This window comes from Lytechinus pictus, unplaced genomic scaffold (genome assembly GCF_037042905.1).
Source record: "Lytechinus pictus isolate F3 Inbred unplaced genomic scaffold, Lp3.0 scaffold_19, whole genome shotgun sequence".
Classification (NCBI taxonomy): Eukaryota; Metazoa; Echinodermata; class Echinoidea; order Temnopleuroida; family Toxopneustidae; genus Lytechinus; species Lytechinus pictus.
Window position 1 is genome coordinate 12,269,924 of NW_026974140.1, and position 25,201 is coordinate 12,295,124.

The 25,201-nt window shown below is 34.8% G+C and overlaps 1 protein-coding gene across 3 annotated transcripts in view; it reads left to right on the forward strand.

Moving 5' to 3' along the window:
• The window catches only part of LOC129260656 (WD repeat-containing protein on Y chromosome-like), a 47,400-nt gene that overhangs the window by 1,459 nt on the left and 20,740 nt on the right, over positions 1-25,201 (forward strand). The window contains exons 1-11 of one of the 3 annotated variants that reach the window (XM_064114466.1): positions 2,695-2,899; positions 3,687-3,740; positions 4,145-4,228; positions 8,162-8,227; positions 12,290-12,460; positions 12,965-13,024; positions 14,868-14,956; positions 15,989-16,081; positions 17,054-17,146; positions 19,564-19,751; positions 20,403-20,661. In XM_064114466.1, coding sequence (XP_063970536.1) covers positions 2,855-2,899; positions 3,687-3,740; positions 4,145-4,228; positions 8,162-8,227; positions 12,290-12,460; positions 12,965-13,024; positions 14,868-14,956; positions 15,989-16,081; positions 17,054-17,146; positions 19,564-19,751; positions 20,403-20,661 — 1,202 coding nt within the window. In that variant the 5' untranslated portion in view covers positions 2,695-2,854. Of the gene's footprint in view, positions 1-2,694; positions 2,900-3,686; positions 3,741-4,144; positions 4,229-8,161; positions 8,228-11,877; positions 11,989-12,289; positions 12,461-12,964; positions 13,025-14,867; positions 14,957-15,988; positions 16,082-17,053; positions 17,147-19,563; positions 19,752-20,402; positions 20,662-25,201 lie in introns of those variants that run through there. The other 2 variants (XM_064114465.1, XM_064114467.1) reach the window with 2 other exon arrangements.

A 25,201-nucleotide genomic window follows, 5' to 3' on the forward strand; every position in this document is an offset into this window, starting at 1 on the left:
TCTACAAAATTTTTACCTTTTTATCTCGTAAATTAGATTCTTATCCTTCCTTTGGTACACGTATGGAAACTGCACCTACTCTCCCACGCGTACGTTTGTAATGCGCAATAATCTTTAAAAATGCGCGCAAAGGTCGGTTTCAAAAGAGGTGGTTGATGGTTTAACTATACAAATTGAAAGAGAAAGAAGGGGAGATAAAGAAAAGAAAAAAAAGAAAAGGGGGTAAAAATGAAAATATAGAAAAACTATCGGTTGGGGTCAAGTAACTGATTATTTAGTAGAAAAAAATTGTTTCAATTTCTGGCATTGTCTGGAAAGTCAAGTGAATTTTAGAATATCAATTGAATCCGAGTGCACCTAAGCTAAATCCAGGCATTGCTTGGGTTGTAATATCCTTGCTAACTTGCTGTGTACATGTATCTATATTGAGCAAGCCTTCAAGGACCTAATGTAGGCCACAGTGTTTTTACGCAATGAAAAATTGTTAATTTTCCCTCTCAGATTTTTCCTTATAATATATTGATTATCATGAGTCCATCAAGAAAAGTCATTGGTAACTTTTAAAGGTTGGACAATGTCCCCTCCCAGCCCAGATGCTGCCACAAAGTTACCTTCCAACCCCTGACTCTCTGTGTCAACCCATAGATATTAGTTCCCATGGACCTATAAATTATGTTTAAGTTTTGTCTGTATATGTATCAGTGAGTCAACAAAATACCAGGATTGTCGCATCACCTCAATTTACTTTTTTGTCCAGGTTTTTGTTCTGAATTATTTCATTTATGTTGTTTATTTTGTTCATTTATTTAATTGTTTACATTTATACAATGTATCTTGGTATTTTTTAAAACTTTTATTTATTTATTTATTCATTCATTTATTTATGTATACATTTTTTTTTTATTTTTTAAATTATTATTATTTTTTTTTTTTGGGGGGGGAGGTAGGTCCTAATCCATACTTGTCTGTTACATACACAGTGTATCTAGGTGGGTGTAAAAGCTACAGCCACAAGTCCTTTATGTTACGATTGCCAATTGCATTTCCATTATCAAAAGATTGCACCAACCTGATCATCTTACATGGCAAACCATAAAGGTTTCTCTGTGATGAAGAAATTTTCTCTGGATATGTTTGAAATTCAGAGACAAACGGAAAAAGCATTTGTTTGGTGTACTTTCTGGTCTCTGCTTGCAGTATTTGAAATGGAACAAGTAGCTGCTTCATTTGAAATTGTAAAACTTAAAACATTAATTGGAATAAAAATCACATTCACAAGATGCCATTAAACAATTATTTTGGTGCTCCAGGTTGAAAATAATAAATAGAGAACAACTCGCTGAGCAAAATAATGAAAATTTTATCAAAATCTAATTAGAAATATTTAGCAAGTTATTGAATTTTAAAGTTTAGCAATATTGAATAAATGTATATATATTTCATATAATAAATATACAAAATAAATAAGTGGGGATATGACATCATCAGCTTGCTCATTGCATATTCCTGAAGACATGAATAGATCTATTTCACTGGAATAATCCAAAACTTTGAAATGTCGTAGCTTTTTAAAATAGTCCTTGTCCAATTTCAATTTCAGAATAGATGGTGAATATCATCCAATGTCTAGCACTTTATATTTCAGATCATTATTTTGGCACCCCCAGCAAGCTTAACTGGAAAGCTATAAAAGAAGATTATAAATGAATACAAAACTCACCTTTGGATTATCTTCTTAACAGACAGAGAATTAAACTTGATAGACCTGTCAAAAGGAGATTACTCTTGATGGCTTGATTGAATGGATGAAAGGCTTTTGCCTTTGAAAGTCTGATAAAGTAGTATCTCAGCCTGTCAAGAAAGTTGCTCTGAATGTATACCCAATAACTCTAGTAACTTACTGATCAATATATATTGATTGATGATGTACATCTTTACCAAATTACTTAATTTAAACAAAAAATACACAAAGATTTTATTCAGTTGTTGGAGAAAAAAAAACTCAAGTCATTGATTTGTAGGCAAAGATGAGCAAGTTTGAGCTTGTGTACCCTAGCAGATTCCATGTTAATTTTTTTTTAGATATAAAGGTAATTTTACATTAAAGTACATGCATGTACATGTATGTACATGATTGTAGAAAAGACTTTGGACAGGCCTGCAAAGCCATGCATCAAGGCAAAGTGTATCTTTACCTCACAATAATGTATTTGTCATAAAATACTTCCGATTAGGTGATGTTTGAAATATTTATGGATAAATAATTTTAAATGTATACATTTAGTAATTTGGTTTTAGAGAATTAAAAATTCAATTCTTTTTTATTAATATGAAAATTATCCATGTAAAAGTTATCAGAAATAGATTCCATTTTATCTCATACTCATTTTTTCATCTTCATTGGCCAGTAAAAGTCAATAACCTTTGATTAAACCATTGTATTGATGAATGGGTCAATCATGACATCATAGATTGTTAAATGTTTGTCTCATACTTTCTTAGTATCCCCCGCATGTAAGTTATTATCTGTGGGAGATTATCCTGAGGGGATCTAAATGACATCTATCAAAATGAGAAGCCACAATTGCCTTGAGTTTTAATAGCCTGAGATGGTGTGCCTAGTGTTTGTTTGTTATACTCCACTGAATTTATGCAATGTCTGAAGCATTCCGTTTTATTCCACCCTTTTGAATCAGTGACCTATTAAAAAAGAAGAATCATTGACTAGAATCATCAAAAGAAGGGTTAGCGCACCAGCAGAAGGGATTGTTGAGTCCCAATGGTTGCTATAGGACGAGGAACGGTTCTACGTGACGTTGGTCCCGCAACATTTGAATGTTAAGGGTATCTATTCATGCATTGTTGTGATGCAATGAAGGGGAATGATGATTTCTATGTGGTGAGATAATATATTAGGATTCACACTTATCAACAAGTTCAAGTGATAAGCCAGTTTTTTATGGCTTCATAAAGGCATGGCATGTTTACTTGGTCTGTACTTGTTGATTGCTGGGTAAACTTCTAAATTACCACCATCTCTGACTGGATGCTTGTTTTGTAGACCTTCTAGGAGTGTCAAATTACTCAGGGTCAGGTTTTGATGACCCGCCGTTCCAGGATTTGGCACCATATACATGTACCTTTGCCTATTTCACGATGTTTGTTGTAGTCGTGTATAGCATCCCAAGCAAAGGACTTGATGTGACTTGTGTGTGTCAAGAGGTTTATGTGCAATGGTTTTATCTCAGGAATCGTCCCGTATTTAGTTCACCATTTAATGGGAACCAACTTTTAATTCAATTTACAACATGTGGTGCGAGATGGTAAGATATTCATCCATTCTGAAAGTCTGGAAAGTTTCAAGGGAACCATATCAGTGTGTTGAGGTTCTGTATCTCTCACTGTCATTATGTGTTTATGCGTTGCTATAGGGATGTGTAATGGAGGCATACTCTGAGTCAAAATTTGTTGAGTCTGGAAGGTACAATGTGTTATTCTTACTTATAGGCTTACAAAGAAAACATTAAGGAGATATTTATGTTTGGAATTCTTTGGGTAGTCTACTGACTAGTACTGAGTCCTGGAAACATTCTCAAAGAAAAGAACTGTAGTCAGGATGAGAGAAATCACATACAGCATTCAAACTGTAACATTTTTGTATTTAATTTTTCTCAATGTTTCCACAGATTGAAGAAAAGATCAATCTAGACGACCTGCACAGCTTGAAGAAATTCTTTGAGGTAAGATTCTGTTTCATTCATTTAAACTCCAGGTTCACCATATGATTGATAGCAATTGATTTGAATAAATGGTGTACAGTAGTTGAAGAAGTTGCATTTTGTTCAGAAGAGCCTAAGGATACCCCATGGGCAGTTTGCCAGTGTTATTGTTATAAAATGTATTGTTATTTGTCCCCAGTAGCATAAATCATGGTTTGATACTTTGATGCCTTGTGGAGCATATATGATATATTGGATAACTTAGTTTTAAAATCAAATGAATTTTACTTTATCATTTTTTTTGCTTTAGATTTTAAGCCAAATAAAAGTAGTGACACAAACCATATTATATGACTATGTTAGTTTTTATCCTTGAAAAAAAAACATGTTTCTATTAATGTTGTGATAATTTCATTGAAATGCAGGAAGCTGATGTGGACCAAAATGGAACGTTGTCCCTGGATGAATTTAAGACCGTCTTAAGAGGTTCTCTTAGTCTTAGAACCAAGGTAGCTATATATAAAATCTTTTAGCCAGCAGCAATTCATCAAAAAAGAGTTGGAGTTCAAATGGAACTAAGGAAAAAATCTTATCTAATCCCAAAAGTGCCTGTTTCTAATTGGTGAAAAAAATCAAGATGTATTTTATTTTTGTTTAGTTGTTTAAATGGCAAGTCCTATTTGAAGAAATGATAAAGAAAAACAAGCTTAATGCTGAAAATTTAATGACAATCAGATGTAAAATAAAGAAGTTAAGAAATTTTTGCTTGATTTCACAAAACACATTATGTGCATATCCTGGTCAGTATACAAATGAAAGAACCGATGATGTCACTCACTCGCTATTTTTTTGTATTTCATAGTTTATTTGAAATTTTGACTTTCTCATAATGTGAAACAAAGTTGGATTTCTTTCTTAAATGTGGAATTGCCTGTGGTGAATTGTGATTTGATGAAGGGTTTCCTTATTGTCAAATCTGCAAAAATTCAAATATTATATCATTCATACAATAAAATAAAAGAAATATAGTGAGTGAGTGACATCATAATTCTCTTATTTGCATATCACTGTGTTGTGCATTTTCTGTTTTGTGAAAAATAAGCAAAATTTAAAATCTCATATGTGTTTAACATTCAATTTTTATGAAATTTTCAACATTATACCTCTTTGATTTTTTCCTCTTTTCATTCCAATTGATATATTTAGCTTGAGTGGACTTGACCTTCAATAAAACTTATTTGCAATGAAGAATTGGGTGGAGTTTGTAAATATGACCCTTTTCTCTATAATCCAAAAGCAAGCATCCAGTACATTTACAGAATATGTGACTGAGTATTTGGAGAAAATAAAGTACCATCATAATTTACTTTTGAATGTCAGACAACCCACCAATACTACTACTAGAAATGGTTGGTCATTCTGATGAAACAGCAGAGATAAGACTTTTGCATGGTCACAAACTATTTGATGTTTTGCGCTCTGCTAGAATCACACATTAGAGTCAGAAAGCTGTAAGCAGGTTGCAGTATTTTACATTAAAAAAGGATTTCAGCAAGCACAACTATTGTTTTGATCACACAACATTTTTATGAAGGATTTTACTAGAAGTAGTTAAAACAGAAAAATCACCGCTCTTCTGATATTGGCTTTTCAGTAAAAGAGAGAACATTCTCTGTTTCCCATGATATTTATTTTACCTTGTGTGTGTTGGAAAAGAACTTGTGTACCAACTCTAATCTTTCACTGCCTTGTAGCTCTATCAGACCTGACATAAGACATTGTCATGCTGTTCATTGACTTCTAAAATGTAGAGGTGAAGTGTATCCTGACGATAAGTAGAGTTGAATAACAGCAGAAAAAGTAGTATTGAGTGAGGTATTGAAAGTTTGATGAAAATCCATCAAAGAATATGGGAGTTATCGGGGGGGGGGGGGGGGGGGGGGGGGCAGTAAAATATATTGCTGTACACACGCGTGACCAAAAAAACGCGTTTAAAGGGGTGTTTTTTTTCTTCAGTTTTGGACGCAGGCCGCGCATGCACTCGTTAAGGGTATAAAAAACACTGATTTAAAAAAAAAAGGGGTAGTTTTGAAAGACTGGTCAGTGGTCAATCGCAGGGTCAAACATATTTAGGGTATTTTTTTTCTAAAGCTTTCTTTTATTAAGACTAGCCAAATGTGTTTAGGGTATGTTTTTTCCCCAAGCTTTTTCCCCGGGTTCATATTCTGGCGACAACTTGTTTAGGGGCCAAAATGTGTGAATAAAGCCCGTGAAAAATTTGTTTAGGGGATTATTTTGCACACAGAAAAACTTGTTTAGGGGGTGTTTGGAAATAATTTGGCCACGCGTGTGTACAGCAATACATTTGACTGCCCCCCCCCCCACCCGGGGTAATTAAGTTTTCATTTTTTTATATGAACGACTCTCTTTTTCTTTGATTGATTTTCATCAAACCTTCACCAATAGTTTTTTTTTTTTTTTTTTTTTTCTTTTATCGAGACCAACTTATTGAGGTGAACTTCCCCTTTTAATGCAATATGAAATTGTACATGTGGTTGAGAGCCTTTTTTATAAATACAATATTCTATACTTTCTAAAAATTCATAATTTTCTTATTGTTCCCCATGTTTTATTATCTTAAAAACAGAGTTTGAATAATTTTTTAATGGAATATTTTTAAATAGATAGATATATTTGGTTTGGAAACTCATTCAAACTGTTCTAGAAAAGAAAGGAGGAGGAAAAGAACAGAGATGGGATTTGTTTGTGATTGTGAAAAAGTGAAAATATATATATATATATATACAAAAATCTTATTCAATCTGTAATCAAAACCGAGATATTCTTCAAATCACAATACAGATCTGTTAACATTTTACAAAGTTTGAGCAAATTAAATTTGCACTTTCAGTTGATGAGAAAAGAATAAAAAATTGTGCTCAATTGTGCATTTTGATTTATTAGTTTTATGGTAATTATACTTTTGAGATTGATAATATTTAACCTTGCAAGTTTGCAGATTTGGTTTCATATTGTCAATTTATTGATTTTTTTCAGGTCAATGTATTGTCTACGGAAATGGGTTTGAAATTACTAAGATGAAATATAGCTTCTGAATAGTTTCTTTCTTTCATCCTTTTTTTTTTTGCATTTGAATTTTGTTATAAGACTGATTGAAATCTTTTTGTCACCATCATATCTGTAAAAAGATCTCTATCTTTTTGTGGGAATAAACACAACCTGGAAGGAAAAAATATTGGATTCGTGAAAAAGTAAATGTACTTGAGATTATCTCTAATTTAAAATATAAAAAAAAATCTTTCAACAGACAAGTACAGTACATGTACCTGATGCCAAAGGCTATTGTATACTTTTATATACCTTTTTTCCTTAATTTCTTTGGCATGATTGTATTAATAATTGTTATGTTATATTTTGATATATGATATATAAAAAAAAACTGTGGTAAAAAAGAATGTTTCAATGTATGCAATATATTTTTTTCTCTCTCATTTGATTAATGAACATCAACATGCTAGCACTAAATTATACAAAGGCTACCAAGAAATAGGCATAATATTACTCCTCTTTCCATCATCCATCATGTTACCTGGGATACGACCTCGGATTGCATCCCTCTTAGTGCATCTGTCTAGTCTCTTTTTTCATGTGATCAGTGCTATAAGGGCATTCATTGTGTAGTACATTATATGATTTATTACCCTTCTGGCTCTTACCAGGTTATATGTTGGCTTTAACATGTCACTTTGATATCAAGAAGCTAACACCTGATGGAAAGGGATATTACTTTGTGCAGGTGTTTTTGGCAAAGAATGAAAAATTAATGGCTATATGTTGCTATCTTGTTGCATGTATATATTGGCGTTAGCAAAACGTGCTATTTTAATCCGGACATGATGAGTTCCTGACTTTATGAATAAGAAATTATGGTAGATTTATCATCTGTTGAAAGATGAAAGGTCTTATGTGTTGAGATAAATATGAGGTATTTCTCTTTAAGCTAGATGGTAACTCTGATACAGCAAAAAATAAGATTTTGCCAGAATAGGCCTACTGTAAATAGCATTGGTTGGTCTGTATATTTTAACTCATTTTTTTTTTACTTTGTGCATTTAGTTGGGACTCCTTTATATATTTATGTGCATGCATGGAGAATAAGGGTCATCCTGACCACACAATTTGCCAGTTTTTTTATGATTTTTTTTTCTTTGTTATTTTTCTTTTGTGAAAATTGTGCTTATTGAGGAAGATGATGTTTTGTATAACATACATGTTCCTATTCAAATCAGTTTTACATCAGGTTGAACTTACCCTTTAATCTTGGCTACAAGATAGGACAACCGGACAAGTGAATGAATAACTACAATTTCTCATAGATTACTAACCTTTTTTTTTCTTATGTGTCTGTTCTCCCCTAACAGAATGATGAGGAAATTACAAATCTGTTTATGAAAATAGATTTCAATTCAGAAGGAACCATTGATTGGGTAAGTTGGTCGAAAAGACAATGATAATGTAGAAATCTTACAGAAAAGGCAAGCGCAAAATAACTAAAATTTATGTTAAAAGACACTTCTTTAGTTTTTAAGTGGAATATCTATGCCAATAGGCCAGTTTACCAAATGATCCAATTTTTTTTCCTTGGGACTCTAGAAACAATGTATTCTTATACCTGTGAAATAAAGTTTATTCATTACTAATAGGTAAAAGGGATACATATAAAATACAACACTTTGGATCCCCTTTGTGTACATCAGCCGTTGATATGTCTTGCAAGGCTTTGCAAGCATTTATATTGTCAAGAACAACTTTTGTTTATTATAATTTGATTATGTGGTACAAAATGTCTTACTTTATCATATTTTCCCCACTGGAAGTATCTCTTTTCTTTGCACCTGCTTTCCTTTAAGAAAATCAATACATTCAGGTGACAGAATATTGAAATGTTTGCATCAGCTTCTAAATTAATCTACAAAAATAAAGGAATGTGCCTTTCATTTTTGTCTCGCCTGCATAGCAGAGCGAGACTATAGGCGCCGCTTTTCCGGCGACGGCGGTGTCGTCAACATTGAAATCTTAACCAAGGTTAAGTTTTTGAAATGTCATCATAACTTAAAAAGTATATGAACCTAGTTCATGAAACTTGGACATAAGGGTGATCAAGTATTACTGAACATCCTGCCTGAGTTTAGGGTCACATGATCAAGGTCGAAGGTCATTTAGGGTCAATGAACTTAGACCATATTGGGGGAATCAATATCGAAATCTTATCCAAGGTTAAGTTTTTGAAATGTCGTCATAACTTCTAAAGTATATGAACCTAGTTCATGGAACTTGGACATAAGGGTGATCAAGTATTACTGAACATCCTGCCTGAGTTTCAGGTCACATGACCAAGGTCAAAGGTCATTTAGGGTCAATGAACTTAGACCATGTTGGGGGTATTTGTGGAATTGTCATCATAACTTTGACATTTTATGGATCTAGTGCATGAAACTTAGACATAAGATCAATAAAGTATCCCAGAACATCCTGTGCGAGTTTCAGGTCACATGACCAAGGTCAAATGTCACTTAGGGTCAAAGAACTTTGACCATGTTGAGCATTTTTGGAATTGTCATCATAACTTTGACATTTTATGGATCTAGTGCATGAAACTGAGACATAAGATCAATAAAGTATCCCAGAACATCCTGTGCGAGTTTCAGGTCACATGACCAAGGTCAAATGTCACTTAGGGTCAAAGAACTTTGACCATGTTGAGCATTTTTGTGGAATTGTCATCATAACTTTGACATTTTATGGATCTAGTTCTTGAAACTTAGACATAAGAGCAATTACGTATCCCAGAAGATCCTGTGCGAGTTTCAGGTCACATGACCAAGGTCAAAGGTAACTTAGGGTCAACAAACTTTGATGATGTTGGGGGTATTTGTGGAATCGTCATCATAACTTTCAAGTTTATAGATCTAGTTCATGAAACTTGGGACATAAGAGAAACCCTGTATCCCTGAATAATAATAATAATAATAATAATAATATAGGGTATTTATATTGCGCACATATCCACCTTGTTAGGTGCTCAAGGCGCTCCTATATTACCCGGCTAAGCTAGGCGTTCATAGCGCACACAGCTTTTTAACCCTATAGCACCTAAACCGCCCGAGACCGCCCTTCCTATTACACACTGAACCGCCCTTAACCGCCCGTACGTTTTCTTTGCGCTATAGTATCTCTTGTCTATGATTTACCGTGGTAATATTGCGTGTGCATACCGTATAGGTTGGCTGCTATATAGATCTGCATAGAAAAGTGTATGCTCCTATTGAGTATAATAGAGAAAAAACGATTGACATGCATCGGTGTGTAGCAAGTTCCAGACTGTTGCGCAGTCAATCTCAGCAAAGATGGCTGCGTCCATGTCTCGGAAAACCACTTACTTCGCTGAAGAAGCTCGGGCGTTGCTATATGTTCATCAAAACGTTGGATATCACACAGAGTGACATCTAGATGTGAGTTGGAATTAATTTTTGACATATTTGATCCAAGATTTGGCGAAAACTTTAGTATTCTGTCAGTGATACTTTACATTTTTTTTAAGGCGTGGGACTGGGGCGGCTGAAACCCGAACTTTTGTTTTTTTTTCTTCTCGCTCTGCAAACGATTGTCAAAGGTCAATATTCGTACATCTGATTGAACTTTGCCATGTACCATTCTATTCAACAGGTCCTATGCTACAAAATAAATATAACTTGTAATGAACAAAAGTAAATGTATAAAAAACTATTTCAATTTGTTTGAAACAATGCCTACTTATTACCAGTTTTATTGTTTCCTCCAGTGAGTAATTGCCATTATGCATAGGAATCTGTAGGTGCTATAGGGTTATGGAATCACTTCCTACCGGTACCCATTTACCTCACCTGGGTTGAGTGCAGCACACTATGGATCAGTTTCTTGCTGAAGGAAATTACGCCATGGCTGAATATCTTGTGCTTGTTTCTGGTCACATAACCAAAATCAAAGGTCATTTAGGATCAATGAACTTTGGCCATGTTGGGGTGTTTGTTGAATTGGCATCATAACTTTGAAAGTTTATGGATCTAATTCATGAAACATAGACATAAGGGTAATCAAGTATGAATGATTGTTTTGCACCTGTCTTAGGTCACGTGATCATGGTCAATAAAGGTCATGTTGGGTCAATGGACATAGTATTTTATTATCATATGAGTGTTTTCTTTTGTGAATAATTATTTAATAGCTGTTTTCAAAGTCAGCACTGCTGCTATATCGAATTACATAATGCAGACGAGACTGCCAGAGGCGTTCCACTTGTTCATAATTCATATCAATGATAAAATGTATAGAGTTGTGTACTGTGCATACAAACAATGTACGTTTCTATAAATCTTTGGTAGTGATATATCTACAAAAATGGAATATCTTCATATCTGTATTTAAAATCTTAATCTCAATCTTAAGTGAGATTCCTGAGTAATCATATAGAACAAAGATTTATTTCTTTTCAAAAAGTGAAGAATGGTTTAAATGACGAAACTATAATGATTTAATATTTAATTAAAGATACTGATTGAATGTTCTAACATGCTGGCAGAAGACAGATATCATGAATGTGGTATTCACAAAAGACAGAAGAGCGCCCCTTTGCGATAATAGCACTGCCTCTAATGACCCTAAGAATTGTCGCGCAGCCGGCCCCACTTTTCCTTGTGGGTTTCTGACCTTAATTGCTGCAGGTACCACAAAATCAAAATGGGAGCATCCTTTTGTATTTAGCAATATCATCAACACAACCGTTCATGTCATTCACGAGACAAAAGATAATTGATTGTTGATAGAAAGGAGACCTTGCACTATGCTGGCGCATATGCCTCATTGCAGGGCCCTATATCACAATGCTTAGCAATTGATTGTTAGGCTGATATTTATGATTGATCATACACAATAATGAATGCAATCAATTGTAAAAACCAGCCTTGCAATCAATATCTAAGCTTTATGATAGAGGGCCCTGAAGTCGTTATGAGACATTCAAGCTCTGCTTGGTAGAATAGAATCGACTTCATCTTGGCTGACAATGGGTAGCTAGGGCATGTGTATTGATTTGTTGTTTAATAATCAATGGTAGGTAGTTGAAGTGTAAGTCATCATTAGCGCATCATTTCCCTTTGCTTGATTTGAACTGAGATTGTAACTGATTGAATTCTAGTACTACCATCTGTTTGTAAGTTTGTTATTGCTTTGCATGCTTTATAATTTATGTGTATTGTATTTTTCTTTCAAAGCAATTCTATTGAATTTTAGAATAAAACTTGCACGCCACTTTATATCAGTTGATACCATCTTTTGAAAGTCTGATCATAGTGGAATTATATTTCTGTTTAATGTAAATCATGGTCAACTACCTGAACCAGTGTTGTTGTTTTTTATAGGAGAATGGGAGTAAATATAATTGATACCATCTTAAAACTATCTTATGAAATTATCAGGTCTTGACTTTAAGATATCTGTTCACTTGATTGCAGGATGAGTTCTGTACCTACATGCAGCTTGAGTATGAAGAGAAGGAGGATGCTTATCTACGCAAGAAAGAAGTAGACCTCCACACCCCAGCAGTCATCCTGTCCTCACCACACAGAGAACCTGTTCTAAGAGTCACTAACATGAGTGATGGCACCTGTGTTACCACAAGTCAGGTAAAGCAAAAGTAGCCGTATAGAAGGTGTTGTAGTAGTAGTAGTAGTGGTGGTGGTGGTGGTGGTAGTAGCAGTAGCAGAAGCAGTAGCAGTATCAGTAGTAGTAGTAGTACATGTAGTAGTAGTATTGGAAATAGCAAGAGTAACAGGGGCGGTAGTAGTAGAAATACATTAGTTACATCAGAATTAAGGATGAATGAAAAGGAAAGAAGATTTGAAAAGAAGAAGTAAGGCAAAGCAAGGGGAGAAGGTATTATATGGAAAGAAAAATGACAGAGGAGGAGGAGTGGGAGGACAAGAAATAGAAAGGGAAACCAGGAAAAAATTGAATGTATAATATCATTGATATTATATTTTATAAACATTAAATAAAATCCCAACAACTCAGACTGGGATGATTCAGGGTATGTAGAAGCTTGAAAATGGCATGAACAGAATGAAATCAAGAGTACTATTTTACTAATATAATTCATTGACTTTCTTTTCATTTTTTTTTCTTCAAAGGATGGCACAATAGCTTTTTGGAGTGGCAATATGGATTTGAAGAGATGGAAATCTGTCATGGTAAGTATTGGATCTCTGACTGTATTGAAGTGTTGTGGACCAGAGGCAGAAGCCACAAGGTATAAGGTTCAAATCCCAGTGCAGCTCCATAGCAAGATGTTAATCTATTTACCACTCTCTAAAGTGTTCAATAATGTGGTACCTGTAAGGATGCAAATAACAATGTTGTTAGCTTGATTGATTTGGCCGCTTATTGCTGGAATTCTCCCAGTATACAGGCAAGCCATACTTCAGTACCGGTAACTAGAATGATTGCTTAAATTGCTTAGTGAAACATAGTTCTATATAAAAGCAGAATGTCATTGTAGTATAAATTGTTATGAAAATACAATAATATACTAAATAGGTTCATTATTGCGGATTGAAATAATAGCTAGAGGGTATTCATTTGTCTCGCAATCTACTATGGTCAACAAGGAAATTCGTGATCACTCTCGCAAAAAGTGTTCACTGGCTTTCTAGGAAATTCGTGATCACTCTCGCAAAAAGTGTTCACTAGCTTACAAGTTCACGAGCTTTCGAGTGCCACTGCAACTCTTTATCAAGTGACGAAAATTATCTGATAACGTACTCTATTTATACTAATCTCCAGGACCGTACGCACGAACGCGAGAACAATAGGTGGGCATTGATCCGTTGCGTCGGTATGCGGTGCGGCCGGTAATCCGTATATGCAAATAAGCCGGGGGTATATGCAAATACGCCGTGGGTCGGCGTTATGCAAATTAGACAAAATTGGCGGGCTCGCTAGTTTCCCGTGGGCGGGGGCTGACTAGCTGAGCGGTCCCTCGTTCGGGGCCGGGAACGATCGGGTCGGCGTGCACTGCCAGGTAAGGGGGTATTGTGCTGTCTGATGGTTCGCATCCAGAAGTCGGGGATGTCGATCCCGCTGTCTCTGTTGAAGTTGTTAGGACAAAGACGTATACTAATAGCCTCCTTAATCCTGCGTGTATACCAATGTCTCTCTTTGGCAATGCAATGTACACCCTCCCAATCTGGGTGGTGTTGTTTCTCCCAAGCATGTTCTGCCACCGCGGATGTGTCGGTTCGCTGTAACCGAACATCGCGCTTGTGTTCAGAAATGCGTTCAACTATCGGTCGGGCTGTTTCTCCGATGTAAGACCCGTCACATCCCTGGCAAGGAATGTTGTATACTACGCCATCACGTCTGTGATTAGGGATAGGGTCTTTGGGGTGTACAAGCTGTTTGTGTAAGGTGGTGTCCGAGCGGAAAACCGTTCGGATACCGTGACCTTCTAATCGGCGTTTAAGTTGTTGTGAGAGGCCATCTATGTATGGCAAGACTGTGCAAGTCTTGAAAACCTTCTGATCCCTTGGTGGTTGTTTTTTCTTGAAAGTGTTCTTGATAAAACGGCGTGGGTAGCCGTTGCTGTACAAGGCGCCACGTATGTGTGCTCTTTCTTTCGGGAGTTCAGGTGGGTGAGTTATGATACGTGCTGCTCTGTCGAACAGGCATTTAACAAGACCCTTCTTGACCGATTTGTCGTGATGAGAATCATATGGTATGTATTGGTCTGTATGAGTGGGCTTGCGGTAGACAGAGGTGGAGAGTTTCCCGCCCTCGTGTCTTTGGACTAGCGTGTCAAGGAATGCTAATTTCTTGACACGCTAGTCCAAAGACACCATAGTAGATTGCGAGACAAATGAATACCCTCTAGCTATTACAATAATATATGTATGGTAAAAAAAGCACCTTTTTTCTCAGTCATATAGCTTTTAAAAAATTGTTTATTTTTTAAAACATGCTAACAAATTTTGGAGCCAATGAAGGAGTTATTCAATGCAGCCTTGAGTGTTGTCCAAGCCTTTCTTTTTTTTCCAGGTTGAACAGAACACGACGAGACAAAAACCTAAGTGGGTTACAGACTTTGTGATGATGACACAATTTAACAAGATCATAGTAGGAACAGGGTGAGTGTGGTTTACTCATTTGAGTCACAACTTTTTTGTATGAAGAGTTCGATTCTAATTTCCAAAAGGGGCTAAGTACACTTTTGTATAAATAAGAAAGTGCTTTTTTGGGTCAAACCTTGTAAAGGCGTCTGCAGTAAAGTGATATTAAAAGGTAAATTTTGTTATGATTACTTTCGAGATTAGGGTTTAAACTATTGTTCAGAGACAGGTACCAAGCTGAATAATGTTCAATAATGCAATTCTCATTAAAAGTTGCAATGGCCGTTTTAGGTATGAAACTCTTCCATAAATGCAAGATTGCTTATGGTTTTCCGTTACTTGAATGAAATGGGAGCATATTTCCATCAAATGTTGGGCAATTCCATAAAATGATCAACCTTTTTGTACATCAAACCCCCTTTTTTATCAAGCTTTACTTCACTAAATAAACTGACCAAGTCATGGTCTTTAGAGAACATTACAATCTGTCAAAAGAACCAGAAATCAGAGACAGAAAACTTCATAAAGGTCCCACATATAGAGGGTTGGACGTACATATTTTATGGAATTGCCCTGTTGCTTAAATTTTAGCTCATCCATTTCCTTTTTTTTTTAAAGATATACCCTCTTTTCTGCATCCTTTTTTTTTAGAAATAAAAAGAAAAGAAGGATTCTATTAATTTCATGAATAACAAAAATATTGAATGAACTGCAATCTACCAATTGTTAAGTACCTTTTGTTTAATAAGAATAAAATCAACACAAGAAAAAAAAAATGTATTAATATTGGAGCAAGTGCTCAGTGGATTAATGAATGCCCAAGGTTGTATGAAATTAATGAAACAATTGTTAAAATTTTATGAAGAATCATTAACTTCTTTAGGGAAGAAGAAGCATCCATGTAATGGCAAACTGTTCAATATAACTTTGTGTAAATATGGCTAAACTTTCATTTGTATGGATACTGAAAAAAAAATGATTTAGAGTTGAGTTAGTCTTACCATAACAATAGTCTAATTTAAGTGTTATCTTTTCTCATTTATTACATAGTGACCGAGAAATCCAGTTTTATGAACTTTCTACATTTGAGCCATATTGTCAGGTGACTGGACTAGAGACTACACCTCTGAAGCTAACATACTGGTAAGCTTTTTTTTCTCACAGTCCTTATTAGAGGTTTTGATTGTGTAAACTTGTATTCGTGAACTGTTCTTCTTATACTTGTAAATCATAATTTGTCTGACATCATGTATGGAAAAAACCTATTCAATTTGCTTTTTAATATCAGCCTTTGTACAAACCCCCCCTCCATTTTAGATTTTCTTGGACCCCTCTTCTTCTTTTTTTCATATTTGGTAATGAGCTCATAGAAATGGTTTATCACTTGCATTACATATACCTGGAGCCCGGGGGGGGGGGGCCACTTACATTGACGAGTGGATACCATGCGCGACCAAAAAAACACGTAAAAAGGATGTCCTTTTCACGATAGGGCACGTTACGTACGTAACGTGATAAGGGTGTCAAAAACACAAAAATAATGAAAAAAGGGTGTCTATTTCGCTAGGAAAATTACGTGTTTAGGGTCGAATTTGCGGGAATGATAAAACAAAATTAAAATGTTTTATAAAGGATGTCCATTTTGCCCCAACACTTCGTGTTTAGAGTCCGATTTGCGCGAGGTGTAGAAGGTGGGGTCGTACTAAACCAAATAAGGTAAAGCCGATGACCGAAGGACCCGAAACAATAAAACATTCCTGTACTTGTTTAGGGGTTCATTTCAAGGAATATTTGCCAAGAGTATCGTTTTGTTTCCAATGCTTGTTAAGGGTAGGGTTTCACACGCCAATACTTGTTAAGGGGTGCATTTTCAGAATATGGAAATTACGTGTTTAGGGTGCTTTTCGAGACCCCATGGTCGCGCATGGTATCCACTCGTGAATGGAAGTGGCCCCCCCCCCCCCCCCCCCCCCCCCCCCCCCGGGACCTGGAGATACCTAATTACAGTGTGATAGACCTCTTTGTTTCTTTATAGTGAATGTCAAAGTATTTGAAATAATATTCTGCTGGGAAGTATAATATTTGTATCCATGTTTTTTTATTTTATTCAAACAGTGCTACAGGATTTGATGAATGCTATCTGATGTATGGAGACAGTGAAGGATGTATTAATATTATTATAATCAATGGAGTAGGAGAGACACTAAGGTGAATATCTATATCATATCTACTTGCTTTGAGGGAGATACCATATATATTTCCCAAAGTAGTCTCATATAGCCCCGAGTTGTGACAAGTGCAAAATGGGTCTGTGCCAAAAATTCACAAACCAGTCAATATTACCATTTTTACCTACAGCTGTATATTGTGTAATTCAAGCTGTCACATGGTACGCATAATACAGAATAAGGATAACAAACACATGCCATTTACGATCTCCACAAATCAATCATTTAATCATAAGTAAATTCCAAGTATCCAAATTCACCACTTACACATCGGTGATACGGTCCTTTCGTATACATAACTACTTGTCAGATATTATGTGCGCACATTTACAAAATTCTCATAAATCAACGATACCAGTATCAGTATGGAATTCAGGGTTTAAACAAGCCCCTCAGATTAAGTTGAACACATGAGGAGTTACTACTTGTAATTCCTCACTACCATGACTACACTCCAATTTATAAGTAATAATTCTCTTCTGAATACAATGATCTGTCATAAAATATGAGTATAGTGGACCTGTACTGTCCACATATCTCACTTCCAATGACCATTCTCTCCCAACTCTCAATCCTCTAATACAACTATGGATGTGGATCAGAAATACCCACAGGTTCCATGCGGAGAGTCAATAAACTCTCAAACTATTCTGTACAATCAGACTAAACTCAAACTGTAACGCTTTCACTGGCTCTGTAATACATCTTGGCCAATACAATAACGTTTGGGCAATTCACTTGTTGACAGAATTTATCAATGGTTTCGTGATCACTCTCAAAAGTGTGAAGTAGTTCACTTCTCATTAGAGTCATTGTTCATCAGTTTAATTTGAATTGATACAGCTCACCATGATGTGATTAATGTTCACTTAGTATCCACTCTACGATGCCATGCACGTTGGTTCGAATGCCCAGTTGCTTGACCAATCTTCATTGACACTTGGAAGGAGGATACAACGATGTTTTCAAAATCCCAAGCTCTGGGTAATGTGCCATCTAAAGTACAAAACAATTGAAGGCACAAACAAATATATACTATGTGTTCTCTTTGAAGTAAATGATAATTAAAAGTCATTTCTTTTACAGCACTCAACTAGATGAAAATAATCTGTCTGTTGAAAATCTCATTTGTTTGATAGAATTGTGATTTATCGTATCATTATTATTTTATCGGGCTTTCCACCATTTACAGTGCCCAATTAAACTTTTAGAGATACATCACCTAACAAAGTCACATTTCTTAGTAATAACGATATCACAATGATCACTCACCGATGGAAGTGTACGGGACAAACTTGGAAATTATAAGTGTAAAGAAGACCTTTCAACGAAAAGTGCCATCTTCTGGCTTTCAAATAAATATCACCAGAAAATAATCCAGCTATCTCTTGGCTAGAACTGGTAATGCGCACCTCTGCACACCAAGACAGATTCATAGGGTGTGTCTTCTCACCACTTTCCTAATACAGCAGCAACAGCTATCTATCTACACACATAGGCTAATACAAAAGAGTCATGCATAACATGTTTAAGGTTCATTAACATTGGTTAATGCCATACAACTTTCCTTTTCATTGCTAGGCAAGAAGCATTACACACAAAACAACTAGCACTCTATTGAACACCAGGCATCTGGATTGATCACTCAACCATCAATGGCACATTCTCCCCTCCTCTCTTTCTCTCTATCATTCTTTCTATCTCTATTTATTTCTCTCTGTCATAAACTTTTATGCTTCAAACTGCACACCTGATTTTAGGGTGTTTTAAACGGATATATATAAAAAATTAAATTAATAATGACGAATTACTTTTCTTGCATTTTCCAAACGTGACACAAGCTAATATATGGAACAATTTATATGCCAGTTTGCTTGTAACTTTCTGATTTCAAGGTAGTCATAAATTTGATGAAATAATCCTGGCTAAGTAACTGTGACATACACTTAACATGTACAAATCTTGCACTTGGGTATGATCAGCTGGGAATGAATGCATCATCACAGGGTGCATATAGCCATGATGCACATTATCTATATTACGTTGCTTTGCAAACTGGTTCCAACTGGATTTCGTTAATATTGCCCACTGCAGAATTTACACCTAGGGTCAGTGGAAATATCTGGAATAGGCCAACATGGCAAATGTTTACCGCTTTGGTCTGCGGATTGAAAGTAGCATGCGAAATATGACTTATTAGTAAGCTGCTAAAATACCCTGTCTTGCTCTCAATTCAATGCTAGAGTACCTGTCAGGTTAGGCCAGCTCTCGTCAGCTTGTCAATGGCATATATGTAGCTATATAAACCTTGGTACATGTTAATATTTTTACTACACCTAGGAAGACAAGTTGATGGTTCTTTTCCTAAAACTTGTTTTTTTCATTTTATCATTTCAGAACATGGAAGAAGCTACCCAAGACTGAAGGCATTGCAAGTGTGACCCTGGAGAAGGTCGCACATTCACCTTTGACCCAGTTTGTCCGTTGGAAGGTCCATGATGATTGGGTAGGGGATATCAAGTACTATGATGACATCAGATCTATCATCTCATGCTCTAACAGTGAGAACACTGCATTAGTCATTGGTATGTAATTTTTTTTAGACATTCTTTCTTACCATGATTCTCCAAGTCAATCCAATTCAAGATTATTTACCACTCTCCATTAAAAGAAAATGAAATAGATAAGCAAACAATTTGACAAAATATAAGTAATGATGATATCAATATTGAATATTTAGAATTGCTAAAAACTAAAGAGTACCATAATTCATACAGTACTGTACTTGAGGGCAGGAACAATGATTCCTTGAAAAAGAAGTAGAGAAAATATAATAGGTACTCTACTGGAGAAAAAGATTTGTTGAAGGCAGGAATAATGGAAGCGATTCTTGTTAATGAATAGAGGGATAGCATTAAAGTCTTAGAAGATGCTAAGGTGTGCAGGACAAATGAAACTTACTGTTTTTTTTTTTAATAATAGAATACTGCGGAGCTGAGGGCTACAAACGGTTGAATTCCTTTGATAACCCACTGAATTAAGATATGTCTAATCAAGTAATTCAGAAAGCATTCCCAATTTGATGTCTCAATGGAATTGGTGAGCCTGTTATTGTGATTACTAAAACAAGATTTTTAGAATATCTTCCCCTGTGAGTGATCTTTTATAGTTTTTATCAGAAATCATTTAAGACCTTTTTTTATAGCAATACTTTTCCTTTTCCCTCTCCCTCAAAGGTTGTACTATTGGAAGTACCCATGTCGAATCCAAACTAAAAGATGGTAAGGAACACTTGCCCCGCCCGACAACGGCCGACAAACGTGCCAAACTCAGCCAGATGCATTACAGTCATGCCAAGAAACGATTGGACAATGATGAGACCATATTCAAGATCCATAAGGGGGTGAAGACCTTTGACTTCTGTAAAGAGAAGAACCTGATAGCAACAGGTGGCATGGACCGTATCCTAAGACTGTGGAATCCATATGTACCAAGGTGAGTGAAACAGTCATCATATTAGCTGAATTTGTACATTTCTTGATACATGCACAACCAATATTCATAATCATGAGAGATTTGTGGGTCAACCATTTCTTTCTAAAGTTGCCATTCCAACTATCACTATCTGAAACCTCGATCCATCCCGATCATTATTTTGGCGGAGGGTGGGATAGGAATTGGTTGAAATCGGTAGCAGTGTGATAACAATGTTGTGAGAAAAGGATAACAGGCATTTATTGAGATTGGGGTGATCAGTAAAAAATGTTGATCATGTTCAAAATTTCATCTTCCCAATCAGGAAACGTCCATTTTGAATGGTGGGAGAAGCGGGAAAAGCGTAAATGAAACGGCGCGGGCGCGCAGTCAGAAGAGCGTAATCAGGTCTTTCCTGATGCAGCAGCACGCAGACGTAATTAGTTTTCTGTTTCCTTGGGCAATTTTTATTACTGCAATTTATTTTTTGCTGACTCCAGATAAAAGGTTCATTTTTCCTCGGTCTTACCCAATTCGAACGTTTGCCAAATCGTAGCAAAATCAGCCTACTGGAATAGGGGCTTAGACATACAATATGAGTAAGAATTGGAAAATTAAATGTAATTAAACATTGATCCCAAGTGCAACGAAGAATAAAGATTAATCAATAGAACTAGCAGTATGATCCCAGGAAAACTAGTGTTTCAATGAGATTTGTAATCACTTTTAAAGAGAAACACTGTGATTAATGCATGGTGTTTGAGTACACTCAGGTTGACCAATCTTAAAGGAATGAAGCGAATGAGTCACATCAAATAAGGGCACAGTTTGTGTGCATGTATTATGAAATGCACAAATTGTTTTCTTGGCTTTGAATCATTTGCCACTATATAATATAACTTTTTTATCCATCCAGCCAGCCATCCATCCATCCTTCTTTTTATTATAAGATTTCATGAATTTTAGATTATGCTAATGATATTTTGATGGATTTTTTTCTTGTCAGAAAGTTTTGTATGAAAGTTGTAGTGTGATACAATTGTGATCTAAAAGGTGAAATAAGAAGGAATTAACAAAAAAAGAGGAATGGGATAAGTTAGAACATGGTGAGTTTGGAGACACGAAGTGTGTGAAGAGAGTGTATTCAGTATTTATTAACCCTTTTGTAATAGGAAAAAGTTGCAGAGGAATATCCAGACAGATTACTATAGTTGATGGGATTGCCATTCAATGGTAACTATCATGGTAACCATGCTCACAGATGATCAAACCATATATTATGGAAGTTGCCATTGGATAGCAAAGTTACTGTAATAGCACTTTTTTTTCAGTGGGACCCAGATCTATCACTTCATTCAAGCCCATTCAAGATTGGCTTGGGTGGTCTTGAGTAATCACTATCACTCTTGCTTTCATATCTCCTTTTGATAAAACCAATTTATTTTTTTCAAATATTACTCTTTTTAAGAAAATGAGTAAATCAGTTGGTATTTCAAAATTAATTTCCAACTGGAACCTTTTTTTTAATATCAGAAGGTATTTTTCCCTGACTGACACATGTTTGTGTCTCTCATAAATATATCGCCAAGAATAATTTATAATGAATGAATGAAGACTGTATTACCATGTTTCTCTATGATAGTTTAATTTGTATATCCATGGAATGAAATGCAAACATCTACCAAGCACACATTGGAACCAAAGCCACTAGACCTGATCTATTATTGATTGTTGATTTGTTATACTTAGTTACAGTTGCAGTCTGTGGTCGGGTTAATGAAAATGGAGGCTATATTTTAATTGGAATCTTGATTTATCCTTGTGCATTGGTATGTGGTTAAATTCAAATCTGGTCCATGTGCTAATTCACAATATTTTGTCTACATTCAGTGAGGAAGATTTGTATTGCTCACATTTATCTAATAAAGCTCAATATCTATTATTGCTTTAAAATGGGTCTACTAGTCTAATTTTATGAAAATTAGAAAGATAAAAACAAATAAAGACTTTATTCTGGCATATCAATCATCCTGAAGCATCATAAAAAAATTATTTGTTTGAATTAGCAGATATTAAGCCTTATTATGTTAGGTGTATAAACAACTGCATGACAATTAGCAGTCGTGTTTATCATCTGTATTTCTGTACATCAGTATTAACAAAGTTTGTAAATCTTTAACATTTCTGCGATGAACTTTTTTGATCTTCAGGGATAAATATTCATCCGTAAAAAATTGGTTCATTTGACAGTTTTTTAACATCACATGGTCATACCAAATGTTATATAACATTAATTTTACTTTTTCATTCAAACCTTTTCCCTTTCATTTTTGATGAAATTCTAATGTATGTGTGAAATTGTGAAAGGATTTCATTTTTTTTCTCACATTTACATACATGTTGTCCACAGTGATGGTACATGTTCACTCTGCTAAGCTAACAATTTATGTACCCACAGCTGTAAATTATCTTTTTCATGCACCCATTTTTTCTGGGTGGATATTGGCAATTGTAGATGAGTGCCTTTCTGAACCAGGACCTGGGGCCTATTTCATAAAACTTGTTTGCAATAACAAAAAGCTACTGAAATCCTTGATTGGCTAGAAGTATTATTTGTAGAAATTGTTCTTTAATTGTTATTATGATAAGTCTTTATGAAACAGGACCTTGAACCCTGAATCTTGTGATCCATATGCTTTTTAAAAAACTAGATACTGAATATCAAGTGTGAGTGTGTGTTTGAGGATGTGTGTGTGTGTGTATTTATTCTTCACTAAAGGAGTTGATCTCCTTATTTATTCTTGTTTGATCTTGGTATTGATCTTTTAGTATTGAAGAATGCTTACTTGTAAGTTTATTTATTTATTCAAATATATTTAATCAGGATGACAAGATCAGTTAAAAAACTGTTTTACATCATGGTCCTGACATTAAAAACATAAATACATGTAAATCAATAATCTAATCAAAATGAGATAAAAATCAAAGTAATATCTCAAAATTTGTGCTTAAGAAAATGAACAATATGTTATATAAAGAAATAAAGTAAATGTAAATAAATTTAAGTAATTATGAACGAATTAAAGTACACAATTTGTAGACAAAGTATATGAATTAATGGTAACAGGACTATATGAAAATCGATAAAAATCAGGATAATAAACATATTCATAATAAAGTTGAACACTAATATGAAATAGAAATAAAAAAGTTGTATCCAAAATCCATAATTCTATAAAATATTGAACCTTCATAGAGGAAAGGGAAGAAGTTAGGGTTATTTATAACAGGGGGATGGATAGAAGTAAAGTCGCGGACAAAGAAATCAGTTATCCCTACCATTGTATTGCCTCACGTTTCTCATTTGAGATGTATGATTCTTTGGTGGTCAGCTCTGTTGGTCAAACAATGACCACCAATCGCAGGTGTGGAAATGGATTAGACTCGGATCAATATGATGATATATTGTGGCATGTGGAAGGTGGAAAAAACTGATATTTGATTAAATGAAGTTTGGAGATGGGTTTCTGCACATCTTTGGTTGAGTAGCTGATAGTGTATTGCTCATGATTTGTTTATTTATATGGAATCTTTCTCCCATTTGAAGCAAAGGAGGGGTAAGGAATCGTTATATTGATTTATTTTGTTACATCTCATAGTGATAATTAGTAAAACACTAAGACTCTCATGTCAAGTTTTTCTGTTTTCTGTGGTAATCATTGGAAAATTGGGAAGACCCAAAATGCAGTGAAATAAATTTTAAATCTTGTATTACCATCTCAGTTGAAAATCATGCTCATGGTTACAATGGCTACATCGCACTTTGATTATAAAAAACATTTGTAGGTCTACATTATGTTCCCCACTATTCAATTTCAATTTTTTTTGTACTCACCCATTTTAACAGATTTTCACTTGAATTGTTTTGTCATATATGTTTTGTAGACTTTAATCATTTGCCAAGAATTTGAAGTTGAAATATATGATTTTAACTTAAAAACCAAAAAAAGAAGAAATAGCTTTATTTTTATGTTACACTTTGCTTTCAGTTTCTCATTTTTAGTTGGAATTACATTACTCAGGTATGATATTGTTCTGTTCAGAAACCATTTGAGAAATGAACTAAACAAAAACACATAGGCGGCATTGTTTATACATTTTGGGGGTACTTTTTCTTCATAATACTCCATGGTTTTACGTAGGCAATGCCATAGCTTATAATCAAAAGCTGATAACTATTGTTACTTTTCAAGACTAAAAAATCCCAATCCATCTTGTATGTAGGCTAAATTGGCAATCAATATCGAATAAGACTATTCATTTATTCTTGTTCTTTTCTTTGTCATGGTATCATTTGTCCTCTTCACAATATAGAGAAAGAGTGTTGACAATGGGTAAAGTTTAATCCATGGACAATGGATCCTATAATTTGAATGATTATGTTATAAACATTATCAAGTTATTATTTATGTAACTGACATGTTTTCCCTATAAATTGTATTTTATTAAGTGGCATTATGGCAATTTGTGAAGCTTTTGAGAAGAAATGTTTTTTGTCCCT